This window comes from Elephas maximus, chromosome 8, assembly GCF_024166365.1.
Source record: "Elephas maximus indicus isolate mEleMax1 chromosome 8, mEleMax1 primary haplotype, whole genome shotgun sequence".
NCBI classification, from domain to species: Eukaryota; Metazoa; Chordata; class Mammalia; order Proboscidea; family Elephantidae; genus Elephas; species Elephas maximus.
Genome location: NC_064826.1, coordinates 41,557,511 through 41,578,143, shown reverse-complemented (window position 1 = coordinate 41,578,143; position 20,633 = coordinate 41,557,511). Strand labels below are relative to the sequence as shown.

At 39.8% G+C, this 20,633-nt stretch overlaps 1 protein-coding gene across 1 annotated transcript in view; it reads right to left on the bottom strand.

Moving 5' to 3' along the window:
- The window catches only part of LAMB4 (laminin subunit beta 4), a 107,568-nt gene that overhangs the window by 7,424 nt on the left and 79,511 nt on the right, over nt 1–20,633 (bottom strand). The window contains 6 exon segments of the mRNA XM_049893544.1: nt 6,163–6,301; nt 7,834–8,041; nt 9,421–9,565; nt 12,264–12,467; nt 14,104–14,309; nt 18,019–18,179. Of these exon segments, the coding sequence (XP_049749501.1) occupies nt 6,163–6,301; nt 7,834–8,041; nt 9,421–9,565; nt 12,264–12,467; nt 14,104–14,309; nt 18,019–18,179 (1,063 nt within the window).

Sequence of the window (20,633 nt, the reverse complement as noted above, 5' to 3'; positions counted from 1 at the left end):
ACTTCAAACATGTTGTTGTATGCTATCGAGTTGATTCCGACTCATAGCGACCCTATGGGACAGAGTAGAACTGCCCTATAGGGTTTCCAAGGAGTGGCTGGTGGATTCGAACTGCCCACTTTTTGTTAGCAGCCTGAGCTCTTAATCACTTCACCATCAGGGTTCCAGGGCTTTCAAACATACAAGGGTCTAAAACATAATATGACATCTACCCTTATACCCACCAGCCAGTTAAAGAAGAAAACACTGACAGTGATCTAAGCCCTCAGTATACCATTTCTAATTGAATCTCCTCTCCCTCCCCCAATAGAAACCACTGTGTGGAATCTAATAATTGTCATTTTCATGTGCTTCTGTATTCTTTGTACTACATACTATGTGGTATTCCTAACAGTAGATAGTATTTTTTATTTTTAACATTATATAAATATAATGTATACTGTTACAACTTGATTTTTTTTATTCAAAATTATGCATGTATCGGTCATCTAGGTTAATTTGCATAGCTCTAGTTCTTTCATTTTTACCAGTTTAAAACATTCCATTGTTAAGATATACAATTTATTTTTCTATTCTCCAGTTCATTCAGGTCCTAACAATAACAAGCATCTTATACTTGTTTCATATTTCAATGGTTATTTTGTCATATCTAGTAGTCTTTTTTTTTTTTTTTTTTTTTAGTAGTCTTATTTGGGATTTTTAAAAATCTAACTGGCCATTTGTTATTATCTCTTGTCTCTTGTTCTCTGGTCAAATGTTGATAGCTTTTCTTACTTTCCTAACCTAACAAAGGTACTTGTTGCATATTGTGTATCCAATAATGCTAATATCCACAATCTCTGGTATACTGGCTCCATTGTTTATTGTCTCCGATGGCTCTTGTTTATGGCAATTCGTTTCTTTATGTGTTTTGGGGGAACGATTTGAGGCTTGTCTTTAAAGTATACTCCTTCAGAGGGGTTTTGTGTTTGTCAGGCACCTGGTGCAGAACCAACCCAAGACAACTTTAAATGAAATTTTTAGCTTAGTTTTTTGGGCCGCAGAGTAGTGCGAGTCTAGCCCCAAACTCACGTGTGAGTCAGTTTGTGATTAGGTATTCTTAGTGGAGACTTTTCCCTGTCTATCCAGAGACACATTTCATTACTGGCTCTGTGTGTGTGTGTGTGTGTGTGTGTGTGTGTGTGTGTGTGTGTGTGCCTGTGCGCTAAAGTTTACAGTCTCACTGAGAGCTTTGCCTTTTGGGGTCTTGTTTCATCCTTGCGTGATCTTTGTTTCCTGTCTCTCATGTCTGGTGCTCAGTAAAACCAAAAGCTCTCTTATACCAGGGATTGGCAGATGCCCTCGTCTGCTGTCTGCGTTGGTCCTTCATTACCTCTCTGGATTCAGGCTTTCCTGTTATTTTTGCCTCTGAGGATTTCCTCAGATTCTTACTAGATCACCTATGAATTTCAAGAAAATTTGAAAATATCCTATCCAAGGAAGACTTAACATAGTAAAAATGTCTATTCTACCAAAAGCCATCTATACATATAATGCACTTCCAATCCAAATTCCAATGTCATATTTTAAGGGGATAGAGAAACAAATCACCAATTTCATATGGAAGGGAAAGAAGCCCCGGATAAGCAAAGCATTACTGAAAAAGAAGAACAAAGTGGGAGGCCTCACTCTACCTGATTTCAGAACCTATTATACAGCTACAGTAGTCGAAACAGCCTGGTACTGGTACAACAACAGGCACATAGACCAATGGAACAGAATTGAGAACCCAGATATAAATCCATCCACGTATGAGCAGCTGATATTTGACAAAGGACCAGTGTCAGTCAATTGGGGAAATGATAGTCTTTTTAACAAATGGTGCTGGCATAACTGGATATCCATTTGCAAAAGAATGAAACAGGACCCATACCTCACACCATGCACAAAAACTAACTCCAAGTGGATCAAAGACCTAAACATAAAGACTAAAACGATAAAGATCATGGAAGAAAAAATAGGGACAACCCTAGGAGCCCTAATACAGGGCATAAACAGAATACAAAGCATTACCAAAAATGATGAAGAGAAACCAGATAACTGGGAGCTCCTAAAAATCAAACACCTATGCTCATCTAAAGACTTCTCCAAAAGAGTAAAAAGACCACCTACAGACTGGGAAAGAATATTCAGCTATGACATCTCAGACCAGCGCCTGATCTCTAAAATCTACATGATTCTGTCAAAACTCAACCACAAAAAGACAAACAACCCAATCAAGAAGTGGGCAAAGGATATGAACACACATTTCACTAAAGAAGATATTCAGGCAGCCAACAGATACATGAGAAAATGCTCCCGATTATTAGCCATTAGAGAAATGCAAATTAAAACTACGATGAGATTCCATCTCACACCAACTAGACTGGCATTAATCCAAAAAACACAAAATAATAAATGTTGGAGAGGCTGCAAAGAGATTGGAACTCTCATACACTGCTGGTGGGATTGTAAAATGGTACAACCACTTTGGAAATCCATCTGGCGTTATCTTAAACAGTTAGAAATAGAACTACCACACAACCCAGAAATCCCACTCCTCGGAATATACCCCAAAGATACAAGAGCCTTCACACAAACAGATATATGCACACCCATGTTTATTGCAGCTCTGTTTACAATAGCAAAAAGCTGGAAGCAACCAAGATGTCTGTCAACGGATGAATGGGTAAATAAATTGTGGTATATTCACACAATGGAATACTACACATCGATAAAGAACAGTGACGAATCTCTGAAACATTTCATAACATGGAGGAATCTGGAAGGCATTATGCTGAGCGAAATGAGTCAGAGGCAAAAGGACAAATATTGTATAAGACCACTATTATAAGATCTTGAGAAATAGAAAAAACGGAGAAGAACACATACTTTTGTGGTTACAAAGGGGGGAGGGAGGGAGAGGGTTTTTTATTGATCAATCAGTACATAAGAACTGCTTTGGGTGAAGGGAAAGACAACACTCAATACAAGGAAGGTCAGCCTAATTGGACTGGACTAAAAGCAAAGAGGTTTCCGGGATAAAATGAATGCTTCAAAGGTCAGCGGAGCAGGGGCTGGGGTCTGGGGAACATGGTTTGAGGGGACTTCTAAGTCAACGGGCAAAATAATTCTATTATGAAAACATTCTGCATCCCGCTTTGAAATGTGGCGTCTGGGGTCCTAAATGCCAACAAGCGGCCATCTAAGATACATCAATTGATCTCAACCCACCTGGAGCAAAGGCAAAGGAAGAACACCAAGGTCACACGACAACTAAGAACCCAAGAGACAGAAAGGGCCACATGAACCAGAGACCTACATTACCCTGAGACCAGAAGAACTAGTTGGTGCCTGGCCACAATCGATGTCTGCCCTGTCAGGGAGCACAACAGACAACTCCTGAGGGAGCAGGAGACCAATGCGATACAGACCCCAAATTCGCATAAAAAGACCATACTTAATGGTATGACTGCGACTAGAGGAATCCCGGAGGCAATGCTCCCCAGACCTTCTGATGGCACAGGACAGGAACCATCCCCGAAGACAACTCATCAGGCATGAAAGGGACTGGTCAGCGGCGGGGAGAGAGATGCTGATGAAGAGTGAGCTAATTAAATCAGGTGGACACTGGAGAGTGTGTTGGCAACTCTTGACTGGAGGGGGGATGGGAAGATAGAGAGAGAGGGAAGACGGCAAAATTGGCACGAAACGAGAGACTGAAAGGGCTGACTCAATAGGGGGAGAGCAAGTGGGAGAAGGGAGTAAGATGTATGTAAACTTACATGTGACAGACTGATTGGAATGGTAAATGTTCACTTGAAGCTTAATAAAAATTAGTTAAAAAAAAATATCCTATCCAACATTTTTATTTATTTACTACTAGGAGGGTTTCTCAGGGTTATTAGTCCACCATATTTTTAGAAATGAAAGTCCTTACCAGTGCCCTTGGGCATATATGGAAGAGTTTTTCTAGAGCAGGGGTCAGCAAACTTCTTCTGTAAAGGCCTAGATAAAAAATACTGTACCTTTTTTGGTCCATGTAGTCTCTGTTGCAACTACTCAACACTGTAGTGTTGTACTGCAAAGGCAGACATAGCTAACGTATAAGTGAATGAATATGGCTTTATTCCAATAAGACTTTATTACTGTGTTTACAAAAGCAGGTAGTGGGCGGATTTGACTCATGGCCTTTAGTTTGTTGAGCCTTGCTCTACAGCACATGCCTGGAAAGGGAAAATATGCCCCCGTCCTTTTTTTTTTTGCTCCTCTATATACTCAACCTCTTCATATCTAACTTTTGTTTGTTTATTGTACTTTAGATGAAGGTTTACAGAACAAACTAGTTTCTCATTAAACAGTTAGTACATATTTTGTTTTATGACATTGGTTAATAACCCCATGACTTGTCAACAGTCTCCCTTCTCAACCTTCGGTTCCCTATTACCAGCTTTCCTGTCCCCTCCTGCCTTCTAGACCTTGCCCCAGGGATGGTGTGCTCCTATAGTCTCATTTTGTTTTATGGGTCTGTCCAATCTTTGGCTGAAGGGTGAACCTAGGGAGTGATTTCATTACTGAGCTGAAAGGGTGTCCAGGAGCCATACTCTCAGGGTTTCTCCAGGCTCTGTCAGGCCAGTAAGTCTGGTCTTTCTTTCCGAGTTAGAATATTGTTCTACATTTTTCTCCAGCTCTGTCCAGGGCCCTCTATTGTGATCCCTGTCAGAGCAGTCAGTGGTGGTAGCCAGGCACTACCTAGTTGTACTGGACTCAGTCTGGTGGAGGCCGTGGTAGATGTGGTCCATCAGTCCTTTGGACTAACCTTTCCCTTGTATCTTTAGTTTTCTTCATTCTTCCTTGCTCTTGAATGGGTGAGACTAGTGGAGTATCCTAGATGGCTGCTCACAGGCTTTTAAGGCCCCAGTTCCTGTCTAACTTTTTTGTTTACTGGTACACTACTTCTTGTTCTGTTGCTTTCTGCTTTTCTTCTCAAGGTGCATGTAGTTGGATATATAAAACACAGATGAAGAATAGAGGCTGAGTAACTCCCAATGTGCTAGGAAGGGGATGTGCTAAAGGAAGGGACCTTGGAGGAAGAAGACTTCACACCAAGAGGCTTAACCATGGGACTGGATCCTGTCCTGTCCTCCATGTGCAAGGTTTCCTCTACCCTAGTCCACACTGTGGATTAAACAGTGGCTTTGCTCCCACAGAACTCTGGGTGCAACACTTCCTTTTGAGTAAGATATTCTTTGGGTTTTAGGATACTCTGATGACATTTCATGCAAATGTATTTACAAAAACTTTGCAACAATGAACTTTTAATTCTTTGGCTTGTGAGCTTTGAAAGGTCTATTCCTTTCCCTGGTGTCATGTGTTGAGTTGTGTCCTCCAAGAAGATGTGTTTAAGTCCTAGCCCCTGGTACCTGTGAATGTGACTTTTTTTGTAAACAGGGTCTTTGCAGATATAATCAATTTAAGGTGAAGTCATACTAGATTAGGGTAGACCCTAACTCCAATGACTGGTGTCTTTAAAGAGAAAAGAGAAGGAGATTTAGACACAGAGATACAGAGGAGGAGGCCATGTGAAGATGGAGGCAGAGATTGGAGTTATGCTGTCACAAACCAAGGAACACCTACCTGGTGCCACGAAAACCTGGAAGAGGCAAGGCAGGATTCTTCTGTCCACCTTTTGGAGAGAACATGGCCCTGCCAACAGTTTGATTTCAGGCTTTAGCCTCTAAAACTGTGACAGAATAAGTTTCTGTTGTTTTAAGCCACAGCTTTTGTAATTTCTTATAGCAGACCTAGGAAATGAGGATGAACCCTGGCCTCAAATCTATCTTTCATTAGCTGTGTGACCTCAGGCAAGTCCCTCAACCTCCCTGAATCTTAGTTTCCTCATCTGAAAACTTGTGGTAGCACTTTCTTTGTCTCCCCGGCTGGTGGACAATTAAATGAAATGATGTTGTGAAAGCTCTGTAGAATATTAATTGAATGCATGATACCTCCATAATCTAATTATAGCCTCGTAACTCTCCCTTCAGACAGGTAGGGTGAGCATGACATTGGCACATATAAAAACTATTGTATTGCTTTCACACTCAAAATCTGACTCAGGATAGTTCAAAGAAGATAGAGAAATACCTGCAGTATATTCTTTTTCATTTGTGTTATCTCAGCAGTCAGCTGTGTGATGGTAGCATTTGCCTGTCCCTGAGTGATTTGAACTTGCCGCAACATGATCAACATTTTGTCAAGATTTAACAGAGCATTTGATGTGTTCCTAAAGTAAGACATTAACATATCAGATTAGATCAATATAAAATTATTCATTTATTTCACCTTGAGAGTTCATTCATCTCAAGAATGAACCAAAAGCTTGACTGAATTATTTATAAAGTGAAGTAAAATTACTCTTCCAAAAAAAACCCAAACCCAGTGCTGTCAAGTCAATTCCGACTCATAGCGACCCTATAGGACAGAGTGGAACTGCCCCATAGGGTTTCCAAGGAGCGCCTGGCGGATTCGAACTGCCACCCCTTTGGTTAGCAGCCATAGCACTTAACCACTACGCCACCAGGGTTAAGCGTGGCAAAGTGCTGAAGTGCTTGTTTTCAGAAACAGGTGTATTTAAATGCCAATAAAAACAGACATATATATCATACCTAATAAATACAGATTTGGCTGGCTATGGAAATTAAGGACACAGAAGTGTTGTTTCTTCTTAATTTGTCATAAGCAGAGAGGTTTGGGGTATATAACTGTCAATCTTTTAGCATAAAAACTATTTTTGGCCCATCTCAGTTCCCTAAATTTCTCGAAATTGAAACAACACTCTCTGAATCCTTATTAGAGAGTGGGTGGGAGAGTCAAGAGACTCCACAGGGAGCAAAGAGAGAGCTAAAGGCCTGTGCTTTCAGGCTGTGTTTATTCAGGTTTATTTAAGCTTCACTGACATTCCAGCCACTCAGGGGCCCAGTCAGAGGTTAAAATACACAAGCATTCCAAGTGATAGTGTCTATTTGACAGAAACAAGCTCACCTCAACATTCACCAGATACTTAGATCTATGGGGTTAAAACCACCTTTGGAAGAAATGTACCAAGAGAATGAAAATCAGACAGACCTCTGCAAAAGCATAATTTGAAATGCTTTTGCCCAGAACGAAATTAACTAAATTGCAAAACACCACTTCTCCAGCCAACCCATCCTCTATTCTCAGTGGTAATATCTTTTTCCCTTTCTAGCTTCTTCCACTACAGGTACAGTGATTGTCCATGAATTCTCCCTCCTCACAACACCTCTCCCCCCGTATCATTTTATGTCTGTGTCATTCCTGGAGCGTGTGTGTTCATTTTCTATTTTCCACCACCATATATCTTTTTTTTTTTTTTTTTTTACTGTATTCTTTTTCTTCTTTTGATTTTCAAAATACTGCTTATTATAGCAGATATCAAAAGTACCAAAGGAGGGGGGATATAGAGTAGAAGGGAAAAATTCATCAATATTCCCATCAAGTGTTAAACTATTGGCGTATAACTAGTATATGGCATATATACTTAGGATAAAGAGATAACAGACCACTGAAAAGGCATTTGAGTCTAAGCAAAACAGGAAACAAGCATCCCTGCACACAGCCTTCCAATTGACCAGCTTCTCCTGGCACCTCCAAAGGGAGCTTAGCCCTCAATATAGCACCAAACTCCTGGAGGGTAATTTCGTTTGAATGTTATAGCTCCCTAGGCAAATATTTTTCAGATGGCCTTATAGAAGATGATTTATTAGACAGGGATGAGAACTTTAGTGCTGTACTTACTCAGCTACTTTTGCCTTCACCGACAGCTTCTGGGTTCCATCCACTGTTTTTTGCAGTTTATTTTCATCTGTTCTGTAGTCTTCACAGAATTGTAGAAGTTCTCTTATTTTGTCAAGCTCGTGGGTTAGATTGTGTGATGTTATTAGTAGATGGATGTCAAGCACACGATTTGCAACCTTCTCTATGTCCTCTGGAGGCACGTTTTCCTCTTAAAGAAGAAAGTGGATTTTAGGTAATCATGTTATCGTGGATTGAATTATGTCCTCCAAAAATGTGTGTCAGCTTGATTAGGCCATGATTCCCAGTATCGTGTGGTTGCCCTCCATTTTGTGATTGTGATTTTATGTTAAAGAGGATTCGGTGGGATTGTAACACCCTTACCCAGGTCATATCCCTGACCCAATGTAAAGGGAGTTTCCCTGGGGTGTGGCCTGCACCACTTGTATCTTACAAGAGATAAAACGAAGGGGAAGCAAGCAGAGAGTGGGGACCTCATACCACCAAGAAAGTAGTGCTGGGAGCAGAGCGCGTCCTTCGGACCCAGGCTTCTTGTGTGGAGAAGCTCCTCGTCTGAGGGAAGATTGACGAGAAGGCTGACAGAGAGAGAAAGCCTTCCCCTGGAGCTGACACCCTGAATTTGGACTTTTACCCTACTTTACTGTGAGGAAATAAACTTCTCTTTGTTAAAGCCATTCACTTGTGGTATTTCTGTTATAGCAGCACTAAAACCAAAAACAAAAAAAAAAAAAACAAAACCCAGTGCTGTCAAGTCAACTAGATAACTAAAACTCATGTCTATTTTATCAAACCCTGTATCTCGTGAATATAATCACAACAAACTCTAAGTCAGACAGTTGAAGTGACTGCAGAGATTGTAATGGAAACCCCAGTTGTCAACTAATTCATGTGGAGAGTGTTAAATTATTGAATTTGGAAAAGGGCTATGGAAAAGCAAGCCTCTTCGAATTTACTTCCACGTGGTGTGGTAACCGAGCTGCATTATTTGCAGACAGTGCCTTTTCAGGTCAATTTCCAGTCACAGTATTTGATATTTATCTTTAATAATTATCCAAGTTTAAAACAAACCTCTCCCAAAATAAGGCACAATGAATAATGAATCAAATTATTCCTTTTGGTCAGGCACAGAAGGCTAACAAGAGGCTTGGAAAATAGCAAATAATGGCAATAGTTAATTACCAGTTTTTTAGATGCCACCTCACTACAGTACTTGATACACTAAAGTTTGGCAAATCTCGATCTCACAGCGTTCTCTGTCAGCAGAGAAAATGATGGAATCCTGACACTAGGGAAAATGATAGAGTCATCACATTGGACTTTTCTTTTTTAACAAATACAATAACTTTAAATGCCGAGTTTGTTTGTTTGGATTCTTACTAAATTCTAGGATTTATTAGTAAATTAATTGTATTCAGAGAGCCATACTTTTTTGGCACAGAGTTCTTATTTTCGGATTATTCTCATTAAGAAATTTTAAACCAAGGCATACATCATGTTTCTGACTTAGGCATGCCATTTTCAATTAATATAAATGAAACAAAAACCAGTCTTAATATTTAAAAAGATTACCTAATAAAAAGTTTTTCACTTTTTTGATTAAAAGATTCATTTTATCTTTTTCAGATTCACTTCGGTTTTTTATATTATGCAGTTTCTCACTTAACAGTAAAGCACTGGTCTTGGAGACTTCCGTCAGTTTACTTATATTTTTGATGTGGAATAAGAAAAAACAATGAGGAAAGTAGACACTAATTAGGCTCGTTTTGTGGTGTTTAATTATTTAGCTGAACCAAAAAAAATTGTCGTTAAAAACTAAATAGAGGTATAGATAATTAAACCATAGATTCATTTTAAAGTACTCTTTTGCAAGGTGGTTATTACTTGTTTTCATTGTCATGATTTCTTAATAATGTGAATTTATCTTTAAGAACATTGTGATCGAAATTAATATTTGAAAACAATATTGACCTAGCATTCATGACTTTTCCTGATACAAACCTAAAACATGAATTCTGTTTTAATGAGACTTTAGCATTTTATAATACCAGCAATTTTCACAGAAATTATGTAGAACTTTACCTACAATGATCATCACGTTTAAGAGGTTGAGAGCATTTTCTTTTACATAAGTTAAAATAGCTATTCTCCTAAATATTCCTCGAATTCAAGTAATGTGCCTTCTTTGAACGCTAACAGGAAAGCATTCCACCTTATAATAAATGAGTTTGAGCTGAGCTACAAAGATAAATTCCAAACACTTTATACACTTGGTGGAGGAACGATAGGACTAAAAGGCTTCCAACTTAGAAGTGCAAATCCTTGATTGTGTGATTTGAGAAAGGTCATGGGCTTTTCTTGGAACTCCAGCAAAGTAGAGAGAGGAGGGGGAAAAAAACAGAATAGGACAATATTGCCAACAAGCTGAGCTTAATTGAATAAATTAATTGTGACAGAAGTAGGGCTAATTAGGATCAAACATAATTAGAAAAAAAATTGCCCTATCTTTCCCTACAAAAGCAGGCTGGTTAATTTGAGCCATACGGGGATTTGTGAAAAAGGATTTAATTATAGCCATTGGCAAATGATAAAACTAAAAAGAAATATTTACATGATTAAAAATATGCACCTTAAATCTGGCTTTTTAAAAGATTTGTTCTTTACTTCTCTAGAGCTTTCTTTTATATACATATAATTTATTTTGTTTTTGTCATTGTTGAGAATATACACAGCAAACCTATACCAATTCAACAATTTCTACAAATACAATTCAGTGACATTGATTACATTCTTTAAGTTGTTCAACCATTCTCACCCTTCTTTTTTAGAACTTTCTTAACTTTAAAATGAATAGCATTCTAGGAATGGATAGCAGTAAAATGACTATTCCAGAAATAAATAGATGGGAAAGTACCAAGTGATACAGCTGAAATCTCAGTGTAGATTAGTCGATGCCATATTCAGAAAACCAGAGATTGCTAAATTACTTCACTCTTAAAGCATCTCTCTGTAATCCATCCTCTGTCACAGTCAACTACTGAGAATTCTCTCCCAATCTCTCTGGCACTCTTCCCCTTCTAATCAAAATGAAAATAGTGCACTATTTTATAAACATGACAACTTCCCCTCCATCATTTTCCAGTTCTCCATTTATGTGCCGATTAAGCTAGATTGTGCTAATATGTACTTCATGAATTATCTTTCTAAACTGATAGCTTAATACAGTGGCAATCAGGACTCATTTAAGTAATGTGAGGACTCATATTTTTTTGAGACAGGGCAATAGAATAGTTTAAAATTTCATTTTAACCACTGGGATGTAAGATCAGGATTTGCATCTGCTATGTTCACTGTTCCCTGGTGATGTTACGGTTAACTGCTATGGCTGCATACCAAAAGGTCGGCAGTTCGAATCCACCAAGTGCTCCTTGGAAACTCTATGGGGCAGTTCTACTCTGTTCTGTAGGGTCGCTATGAGTCGAAATTGATTTGATGGCAACTTTTTTTTTTTGGTATGTTCACTGCTAGGAGCCCTGGTGGCTCAATGGTTAAAGTGCTCAGCTGCTAATCTAAAGGTCTGCAGTTCAAACCCACCAGCTGCGCCAAGGGAGAAAGATGCAGCAGTCTGCTTTCGTAAAGATTACAGCCTTGGAAACCTTATGGGGCAGTTCTCCTCTGTCCTATAGGATCACTATGAGTCGTAATTGATTGGACAGCAGTGAGATCTTCACTGCTATATTCCCAACATCTAGGTCAATGTTTGGCACATAATAAGTACTCAACGAATATTGTTAAAGCAATGAAGGATCATATATAAATGAAAATTATGTAACAACACAGAACTGTGAGTATGTAAATACAAATTTTCAGCATTTAATATGTGTAGGCATGTTCCCCCCAGCTTGGTCAATCAACTGCTTGCTGTAGAACTTGGACTGTGGAACAAGAGAAGCAAGGATATAAGGCCAGCTGGGACCACATTTTTATAGATACCACATTTTTATCCAAATAACGCAAGTCTTCTGTATTTGTTTGCCAACCAGGCTCTCCCCTCTCACCCCGCCATGAAGTGGCGTACTATGCTAAGTTTTTTTTTTTTTTTTTTTGCAGTATCATGGGGGAGGGAGCAAACAAATGTAGAAGGCACCTATTATTTGTGTAAAATCATGGTATATCTACAGATACATACATACGTATTTTATATGTAATATATGTAAAAGAAAATATGTAAATATTTACATCTATTCCTAAATCTACACTTATATTCATATCTACATTTTTATCCTATATTTTCAGGCATAATTTTTTTTATCCTATTTCACTTGGAAGGTAAAGGGCAGTCTTTAAAATTTCAAACAGGTGTGCTTCTTTATTCCTACAACTTTACAAATAAAGCAAGAAAAGACATTATTTACCTGATTCTTCAACCCTTGAATCTGGCTGTCCAAATTCTGAATCACAGTTTCTGTTTCCTGGGTTTTCTGGAGGGCGTTCCACGAGAGGGCCAGGGCACCATGGCAGCCCAGGCCGCCGCAGTACCTGTGCCCCTCAGGGCCTTTGCAGGGAGCTCCACCGCAGGGAGCCAGCACACAGGGCAGGTGCCCTGGTCCTCCACACACCTTCAAGGAGAATATATGTATGTTAAAGAGCAACATGTTCCCAGAGTCCTATGTCACAATATAGCATGCCAACCATTACTTTAAATAATGAGTAAACATATTCGTCTCAAACATAGCCTTGCATATTCTCCATAAACTCTATGCTCTAACAATGGCATATGCTATAATTTTAGACTAAATTCCAGTATCTATTATGTCTAGCATTTGAATGCCCCACAACAGCATGTATCTCTCTCTAAGAGGGCATTTATATACCAAGATGTTAGCTTCTACATGTGGGCTTTCCCATCCAGGCTCACTGAGGCAAGGCACTGTTTTATTCATATGTGTTTCTTCAATAATTGTTTATACTTGGCACATGGAGGTGACCAATGGAATGTTTCCCAGGTAACAGAATAAATATCTAAATAATCCCTGAGCGACCAAATTGCTGGGCTGAGGGCTGTGGGGACCATGGTCTCAGGGAATATCTAGCTTAATTGGCATAACAGTTTATAAAGAAACTGTTCTACATTCTACTTTGGTGAGTAGCATCTGGGTCTTAAAAGCCTGTGAGCAGCCATCTAGGATACTCCACTAGTCTCATCCCTTCAGGAGCAAGGAAGAATGGAGAAAACTAAAGACACAAGAGAAAGATTAGTCCAAAGGACTAATGGACCAGATCTACCACAGCCTCCATCATACTGAGTCCAGTATAACTGGATGATGCCTGGCTACCACCACTGACTGCTCTGACAGGGATCACAACAGAGGGTCCTGGACAGAGCTAGAGAAAAATGTAGAAGAAAATTCTAACTCACAAAAAAAGACCAGACTTACTGACCTGACAGAGGCTGGAGAAACCCTGAGAGTATGGCCCCCAGACATCCTTTTAGCTCGGTAATGAAGTCACTCCTAAGGTTCACCCTTCAGCCAAAGATTAGACAGGCCCATAAAACAAAATGAGACTAAAGGGGCACACCAACCCAGGAGCAAGGGCTAGAAGGCCGGACAGGACAGCAAAGCTGGTAATGGGGAACCCAAGGTTGAGAAAGGAGAGTGTGGGGTTGTTAACCAATGTCATAGAACAATATGTGTACTAACTGCTTAATGAGAAACTAGTTTGTTCTGTAAACCTTCATCTAAAGTACACTAAAAAAAACTGAAAAAAAATCTAAATTATTGTATCAATTAATGTCATTTTTATACTTATAGTTTTGGGGGGTAATAGTCAAATTTTTAGGGTTCCCTGGTGGTGCAGTGGTTAGCTTGGCTGCTAACCAAAAGGTCAGCAGTTTGAATCTACCAGCTGCTCCTTGGAAACCCTACGAGGCAGTTCTACTCTGTCCTATAGCATTGCTATGAGTCGGAATTGATTTGACAGCAGTTTGCTTTTTTTGTTTGTTAACTTTATTTTTTAAGATAGAAATGACCTTTTACCTATAATATACATGTCCATAATCTATACAACTTTGGAAATAGTAAATAATAAAATGAAGTAAAAATAAAATAATAAAATTAAGCCGCAATCTTTATTCTTGGATTTTGATCAAACCATGACTCAAGAAAGCCTCTTAAAGTAAAAAATAAAATGAAGTCATGACTTACATTTTATTTTTTACATTTACACTTTTATTATATCATCACAGTTATTTACCTTTTCATTCAATATTTGGATATCTGGTATCTTAATCTGCTTTAATTTTTCCAAAGACAAGTTTCCTGTTGAGGTTATTGTATCTAAGATGGTAGGTAAGTCATTCCTGGTGCTTTCAGTGTTATTTATGACGGAAGTAGTTCCGTTAGTTTTCTTTTCAGCAGACGATGACATCTGATAATACTTCTTGATATTCTCTGAGGAATCTACATCAACATGAAGTAAGATAAATTTTGTGAAAACAAATGAAATTATAAGTTGGCAATTGAGAGAACCATTCCACAATTTGATTACTGTCTTGGTCTCAACTATCAGTACAAAGATTCAGCATCCTCCTCCTTGATTTTGCATTTAAGCAGAATGGATTAGACAGGGTGTAATAGATACAGATATAGTATACAAATAGCATTGAGATTTAAGTTCATAGACATGGGGTTGAGTCCTGGACGTACCCCTTACTAACTGGGTAGGTCCTTGAACAAATCAGTTCAAAGGCAACGGTTTTTGTCTCTAAATTGGCAATAATAATTTGTGAAGATTAAGTGAGATAAGGCGTCTCTAGGTAATGCAAGCGGTTACCTCTCTAGGGTGATAACCAAAAGATTGAAGGTTTAAGTCCACCCAGAGGCTCCTTGGAAGAAAGGCCTAGTGATCTACTTCCAAAAAATCAGCTATTAAAAATCTTATGGAGCACAGTTCTACTCTGACACACAGAATCGACTCAATGACAACTGTTTTTTTTTATGTAAGATAATATGAAAATGCCTCTTAAAGTGTTTCACAAATGTAAGGTACTAATTATGAATACCTATATGAATGGTAAAGTGATAAACCAATTAAGTGTACTTAACTATATAGAGCAGGAGTTGACATACTTTTTCTGCAAAAGGCTAGATAATGTTTTAGGCTTTACCTGCCATAGTGTCTCTGTTGTAATTATTCAACTCTGCCACCGTAGCGTGAAAGCAGCCACAGAAAATCAATCAATAAGTAGCCGTGGTTGTGTTCTAATGCAGCTTTGTTTACGAAAACAGGGTGCGGGCAGATTTGGCCTTCGGTCTGTGATTTGCTGACCCAGATGTTGAGGCTGATGACCATGGCTAACATGTGTTGAGTGTTCTCTGTGTGCCTGAACTTCCCATCAATTTTCTTCCTTAATCTTTACAGAACATTGTGAGGTGTGCATGAGCACGACCATCCTCATTTTACAAATAAGGACACTGAGGCTCTGATGAGGTAAGTGATCTATCTGCCTGCGGTCTTGTGGATGATAAGAGATGGAGCCTCTGTTTGTACCCAGATGGTTTGACTCTAGAGCTGGTGTTCTTAAGCACTTCTCTGTACTTCCCATATTTTAATGAAAATAACTCATAAAAGTAATATGGCATGTTTTAACATAAATTATAGTATAGTATAGGAGGCCTTTAAACAATAACTCCGTATTTTAGGAACCACATTTTCACTCCCTACATAACCATAATCCAGGCAGGAGACAATCACACCTTTTCTTTAAACCTTCCTGGTTCCTCCACTAGATTATCTACCATACTTTGAATACATCATGTTTTTCGTATATCATGAAAAAAAGAGTTCCTGTTGCTTGAAATGATTTCCTGTCTTTATTTACCTGGCAAATTTATCTTCATCCTGTGAAGTCCAACTCAACTGTCACCTACTCCCTGAAGTTAAAGGAGCCCTGGTAGCACAGTGGCTAAGCACTCAGCTGCTAACTGAAAGGTCAGTGGTTCTAACCTGGCAGCCGCTCTGCAGGAGAAAGATGTGCCAGTCTGCTTCCGTAAAGGTTTACAGCCTTGGAAACCCTATGAGACAGTTCTACTCTGTCCTATAGGCTCACTATCAGTCAGAATCAACTCGATGGCAACAGACTTTTGATGGGTCCCTGAAGCCTTTCCTAATAAACCCAGGAAGAATTCAGTTCCTGTTATTTTGTCCCTGGAGCAGCTTGAAGATGTTCTAATACAGTATTTCTGTTGTTTGAGGTTCTATATGCCTGTCTCCCCAGTAGGCTGGAATAACTCAAGGGCAGGAGCTGGCTGTGTTCATCTCCTTGTCTCTACTTCCCAGCACAGTGTCAGGCACTGAGAAAAGAGTCAGTAACAGCTGTAAGACTGCAAGTGTGACGGGATGAACATGGAGGCAGTTTCACTTTATTCTACCTGGCTTGGGGTATCTTCTGGTGGATTTGAGTTCCTTCGGGGGCACCTTCTTTCCAGATCATGAATGAAACTCCTTACTTTTTGTTGTTGTTGGTGTTTGCTGCCATTGAGTTGTTCGTCCCCAGCTCATGGCAAGCCCATGCACAGTGGAACAAAAATTTGTCCGGCCCTACACCATCCCCCTTATCTCTTAGGGGATCAGACCATCGTGATCCATGGGGTTTTCACTGGCTGATCTTCAGAAGTAGATTGCCAGGCCTTTCTTCCTAGTCTGCCTTGCCCCAAAGCTCTGCTGAAACTTGTTTAGCATCATAGCAACCCACAAGCCTCCACTAACAGATGAGCTGTGGCTGTGCATGAGGGCCATTAGCTGGGAATTAGAGCTCCAAACTTTTGGTTAGCAGCCAAGCATGTTAACCATTGGTACCATCCAGAGACTCCCCTTACTCTTTAAAAATTTTACATGGTACTTATTGAGCATCATCAATAGATGTTTGCAAGGATTTACTTCACTAAATTTGGGCTTCCCTTTAGAGCTCTAATTTCCATCTGATTTTTCTCTTTTAGGTTCAGGATTAGATGAAAAAGGAGTATATGCATGGGATAAGGAAAAACAGTCAACAATTTTGCCTAGAGATTCGTTTCATGTATATATTTCCCTTCACCTCTCAGTTGGTTTGGTCAGGTGTGAATAAGCTCAGTGCTGTCTCTCTTGGTAGCAAGAGGTTGTCCATTTCCAAATATAACAGGGATCTCGTCTCAGGAGATGAGCTAGTCAAAGTTTTGCTTTAGGGTTCCATTTCTCCTCCAAGGTGATCTTGTGTTTGGCATGACTCATATTCATTTTTAAGAACTATGTGATGTGAATTAATGGCTTCTAGTATGTTTCCAGTATGTTTCAGGAAACCCTGGTGGTGTAGTGGTTAAGTGCTATGGCGACTAACCTAAAGGTCGGTAGTTCCAATCTGCCAGGCGCTGCTCGGAAACTCTATGGGGCAGTACTACTCTGTCCTACAGGGTCGCTATGAGTCGGAATCGACTCCGCAGCAACGGGTAACAGGTAGTATGTTTCACATCATGGAGCTCTGGTGCTGCAGTGCTTAAGAGCTTGGCTGCTATCGAAAAGGTCGGCAGTTTGAATCCACCAGGTGCTCCTTGGAAATCCTATGCAGCAGCTCTACTCTGTCCTCAAGGGTCGCTATGAGTCAGAATCAATTCAATGGCAACTGGTTTGTTTTGGTATGTTTCATGATTCCAGTCCCTACAAGGTTCTTGTGAGAAATGTGTTTATTTCCTTTTTGCCTCATATTCTTTTGTATTTATGTTTGCTGAAAATGGAATGACTTATACCCAGGAAGAGATAAGAACATACCTCTCTCATTTCCTTATGCCCGTATTGGAATTACTGAGTGCCTGATGACTTTTTTTTTTTTTTTTTTTTGATGACTTGACTCCTCACAGAGTTTGGCATCAGAAGATAATTTTGTGTTTTAGTATTTGTTGAGTATCAGACATTGTTAGCTTTACTTTGTTATTTTCAGCAAATGGTATCCAGACTCTGCAATGTTTAAAAAGTTGGAATATTCATGTGCAACTCATACCTTTAATGGGTGTGTTTTCATTTCTAAAGTGCTCGGGGACGATGGTGGTAAGCACGGAGTGACTCACTAATGGAATGCACTACGGATTTCATCAAACTTTGCACAGAAACAGGCAGTTGAAGTGCGTTTTCTCTTACCGGTAATGCTTGCAACTTGGGCACTGGAGTGCAAATCAATTTCCTCCTGAAGGTCTTCCAGCAAGAGGTCTGCTTCATTCCTCAGTCTTACTATTGTTTTGTTCCAGTCTTGAAATGCATACGCTGTTGTCAGTTGCTCACTTAGGTGCAAGATTTGTTTCCTGTGGGAAAAATGAAGGTATATGTGGTTAAACTTGTATCATATTTGATAGATTGGGGCGGGGGAGCACACGTAAAAACTTGCCCTCATCATTAGGTATCCCCAGTTAGAAGGGATTTTTTTCCCTCCAAATTTGCATTTGACCATTTGCAGTTTTGTATGTTACCCATCTCTTTCCTGTTAATTCAGTTCCTGAAATATTTCAACACTTATTCATTTAAGTATGACCAGAAGACCAGGTCTAGTAGAATAAAAGCTTTCAAAACTTTTAATTTCAATGGTGTACGCTCTCTGTCTCCTTTCGCTTGGGATTTCAAAAGCATGTACTTATTCAGACATGGTTCATTGAAATCCATCTAAGAGGCCTGGTCTATATCAGGCTTTCAACAGATGATAAAACAAACCCTTTCCCCAGCCTAGGGTGAAAATCAGTTCTTCATTGAGACTACCTCTACCATCAGCAAGATTCCTGTCAGTGCCACTGCTGCACAGGTTTAATTGTAATTTCCACTAGTGAAAAGGAGAGCTCCTTGCTGGAGAGTGTACCCATGGGTGTGTTCTTTTCCGTCACCTTCTTTTTTGATGATGCACTTCTTTGTCCTGCTTCAATTTGCTGGGTTCAGCCCACACAGTTGGTTCAACTGAATAGTTAATTACAGTCCTCCCAATGGGGAAATTGGGTACAAATCTTGAAAGGTGCAGTTGTGGAAAACTATGATACAAATTTATGGGACTAATATATCTTGGGACAAGTGCAAAGCATTGAGTAATGCTCCTTAGCATGTCCTCCTCTAGCTCTCCCTTCTACAGACTTTTCCAACTGTCATAACAGTGATTCTTTAGGCAAATAATAATAATAATAAATAATTAAAAAAAAAAACAAACCCATTGCCATTGAGTTGATTCTGACCTATAGCGACACTGCAGGACAGAGTAGAACTGCCCCATAGGATTTCCAAGGAGCAGCTGGTGGATTTGAACCACCCACCTTTTGGTTAGCAGCCAAGCTTTTAACCAGATTGCCACCAGGGCTCTATATAATAACTATTATTATAATCGGTACTCCTTAAGCATTTACTATGTGACAGACATCATGCTAAGTGGCTAGTCTTGAGTACTTCTTACAAGAATCCTATGAAATAGAATCTATTATCTTCTTTTTTGATAAGGAAACCAAAGCTTGGAGAAATTAATCTGTCTATGGCCATATAGCTAGTAAGTGGATTTGAACCAAGGTCGCTTGACTTCTGAATCTATGCTCAAGACACCCTGGGTTCCCTGCCCTCCCCCTCCCTTTGACTTTGTTATTTATTCAGCAAACATGTATTATACAACTACACCAAGCTCAGGGAATACAAACACAAAGAGAAGGCTGTCCCTGCCCTCAGGAGTCCCCAGTGAGGCAGTGGCGAATGAGCCACAAAGAGGTGGAAACACAGAGAAGGACACACAAGCCTGCCTCTGGTCAAGTCAGGGAAGGCTTCAGGGAGGAGGTGGTGTTTGTTTGGCTGTTAAAGAGGAACAGGAGCTCAGCAGATGCCAAGAGGGGAAGGCCTTTTGGCTTCTGGTTGAAGAGGCTCAGTGCCCCTGCTTTCCTCATGTCTCAGGCCTGATCTTTTCTTTGGCCCTGCTCTGTGCTCTCACAGTCTCTTTATTTAGAACATCCGCTGTGGACTGGCTCATTTCACCTTCTCAGTTCTACTTTCTCTGTCATTTTCCTAGATATCTATGACCACAAGCCAGTGGTACATAGGTCAAAGCTTACCCTCAGACATCTTTCCTGTGCCCTATACAGGGCTCCCTGTGCTATTTTTAATAGCTGATAAAAGCACTATTAGATTAGCTGCCAGTGTTTAAAAATGGGGGCATTTCACATGAAAACCCACATGTCTGACATCTCTTGAAAAGTGGGAAGATCCAGGAACATGGAACCCACCTTCCTGCAGGGCAACAGTCTTTAGAAGGATCTGGGTGTGCCTGTCCTCACCTGCCGGCACGAATTGGTCATCTGACCTCCCAGTCCCTGTGGATGCATTTAGGATGCAGTTCACCTCCCTCTGAACAGCCCAACTGGGTTGTGTCTTCTTTGTGTAACTAACGACTTTCCCTAATGCAGGAACTTTTTTGGGTACAGTGCTATTTTGCTATACGGAATCTCTGGGTGGCACAAATAGTTAAGTGCTTGGATGCTAACTGAAAGGTTGGTGGTTTAAATCTATCCAGAGGTGCCTTGGAAGAAAGGTCTGGCTACCTCCTGCCAAAAGGTCACAGCCATTGAAAATCCCTGTGGAGCACACATCTACTCTGAAACAAATGGATGATTATGAGTTGGATTGACTGGATGGTAACTTTTTTGTGTTTCTTTGTTTTGATACATAATCACAGTTTTTTGGTTTCTTACTAGACTGTGTGCTTCTATAAGGGTGGAAACTATACCAAGTTCACCCTGGTTTTC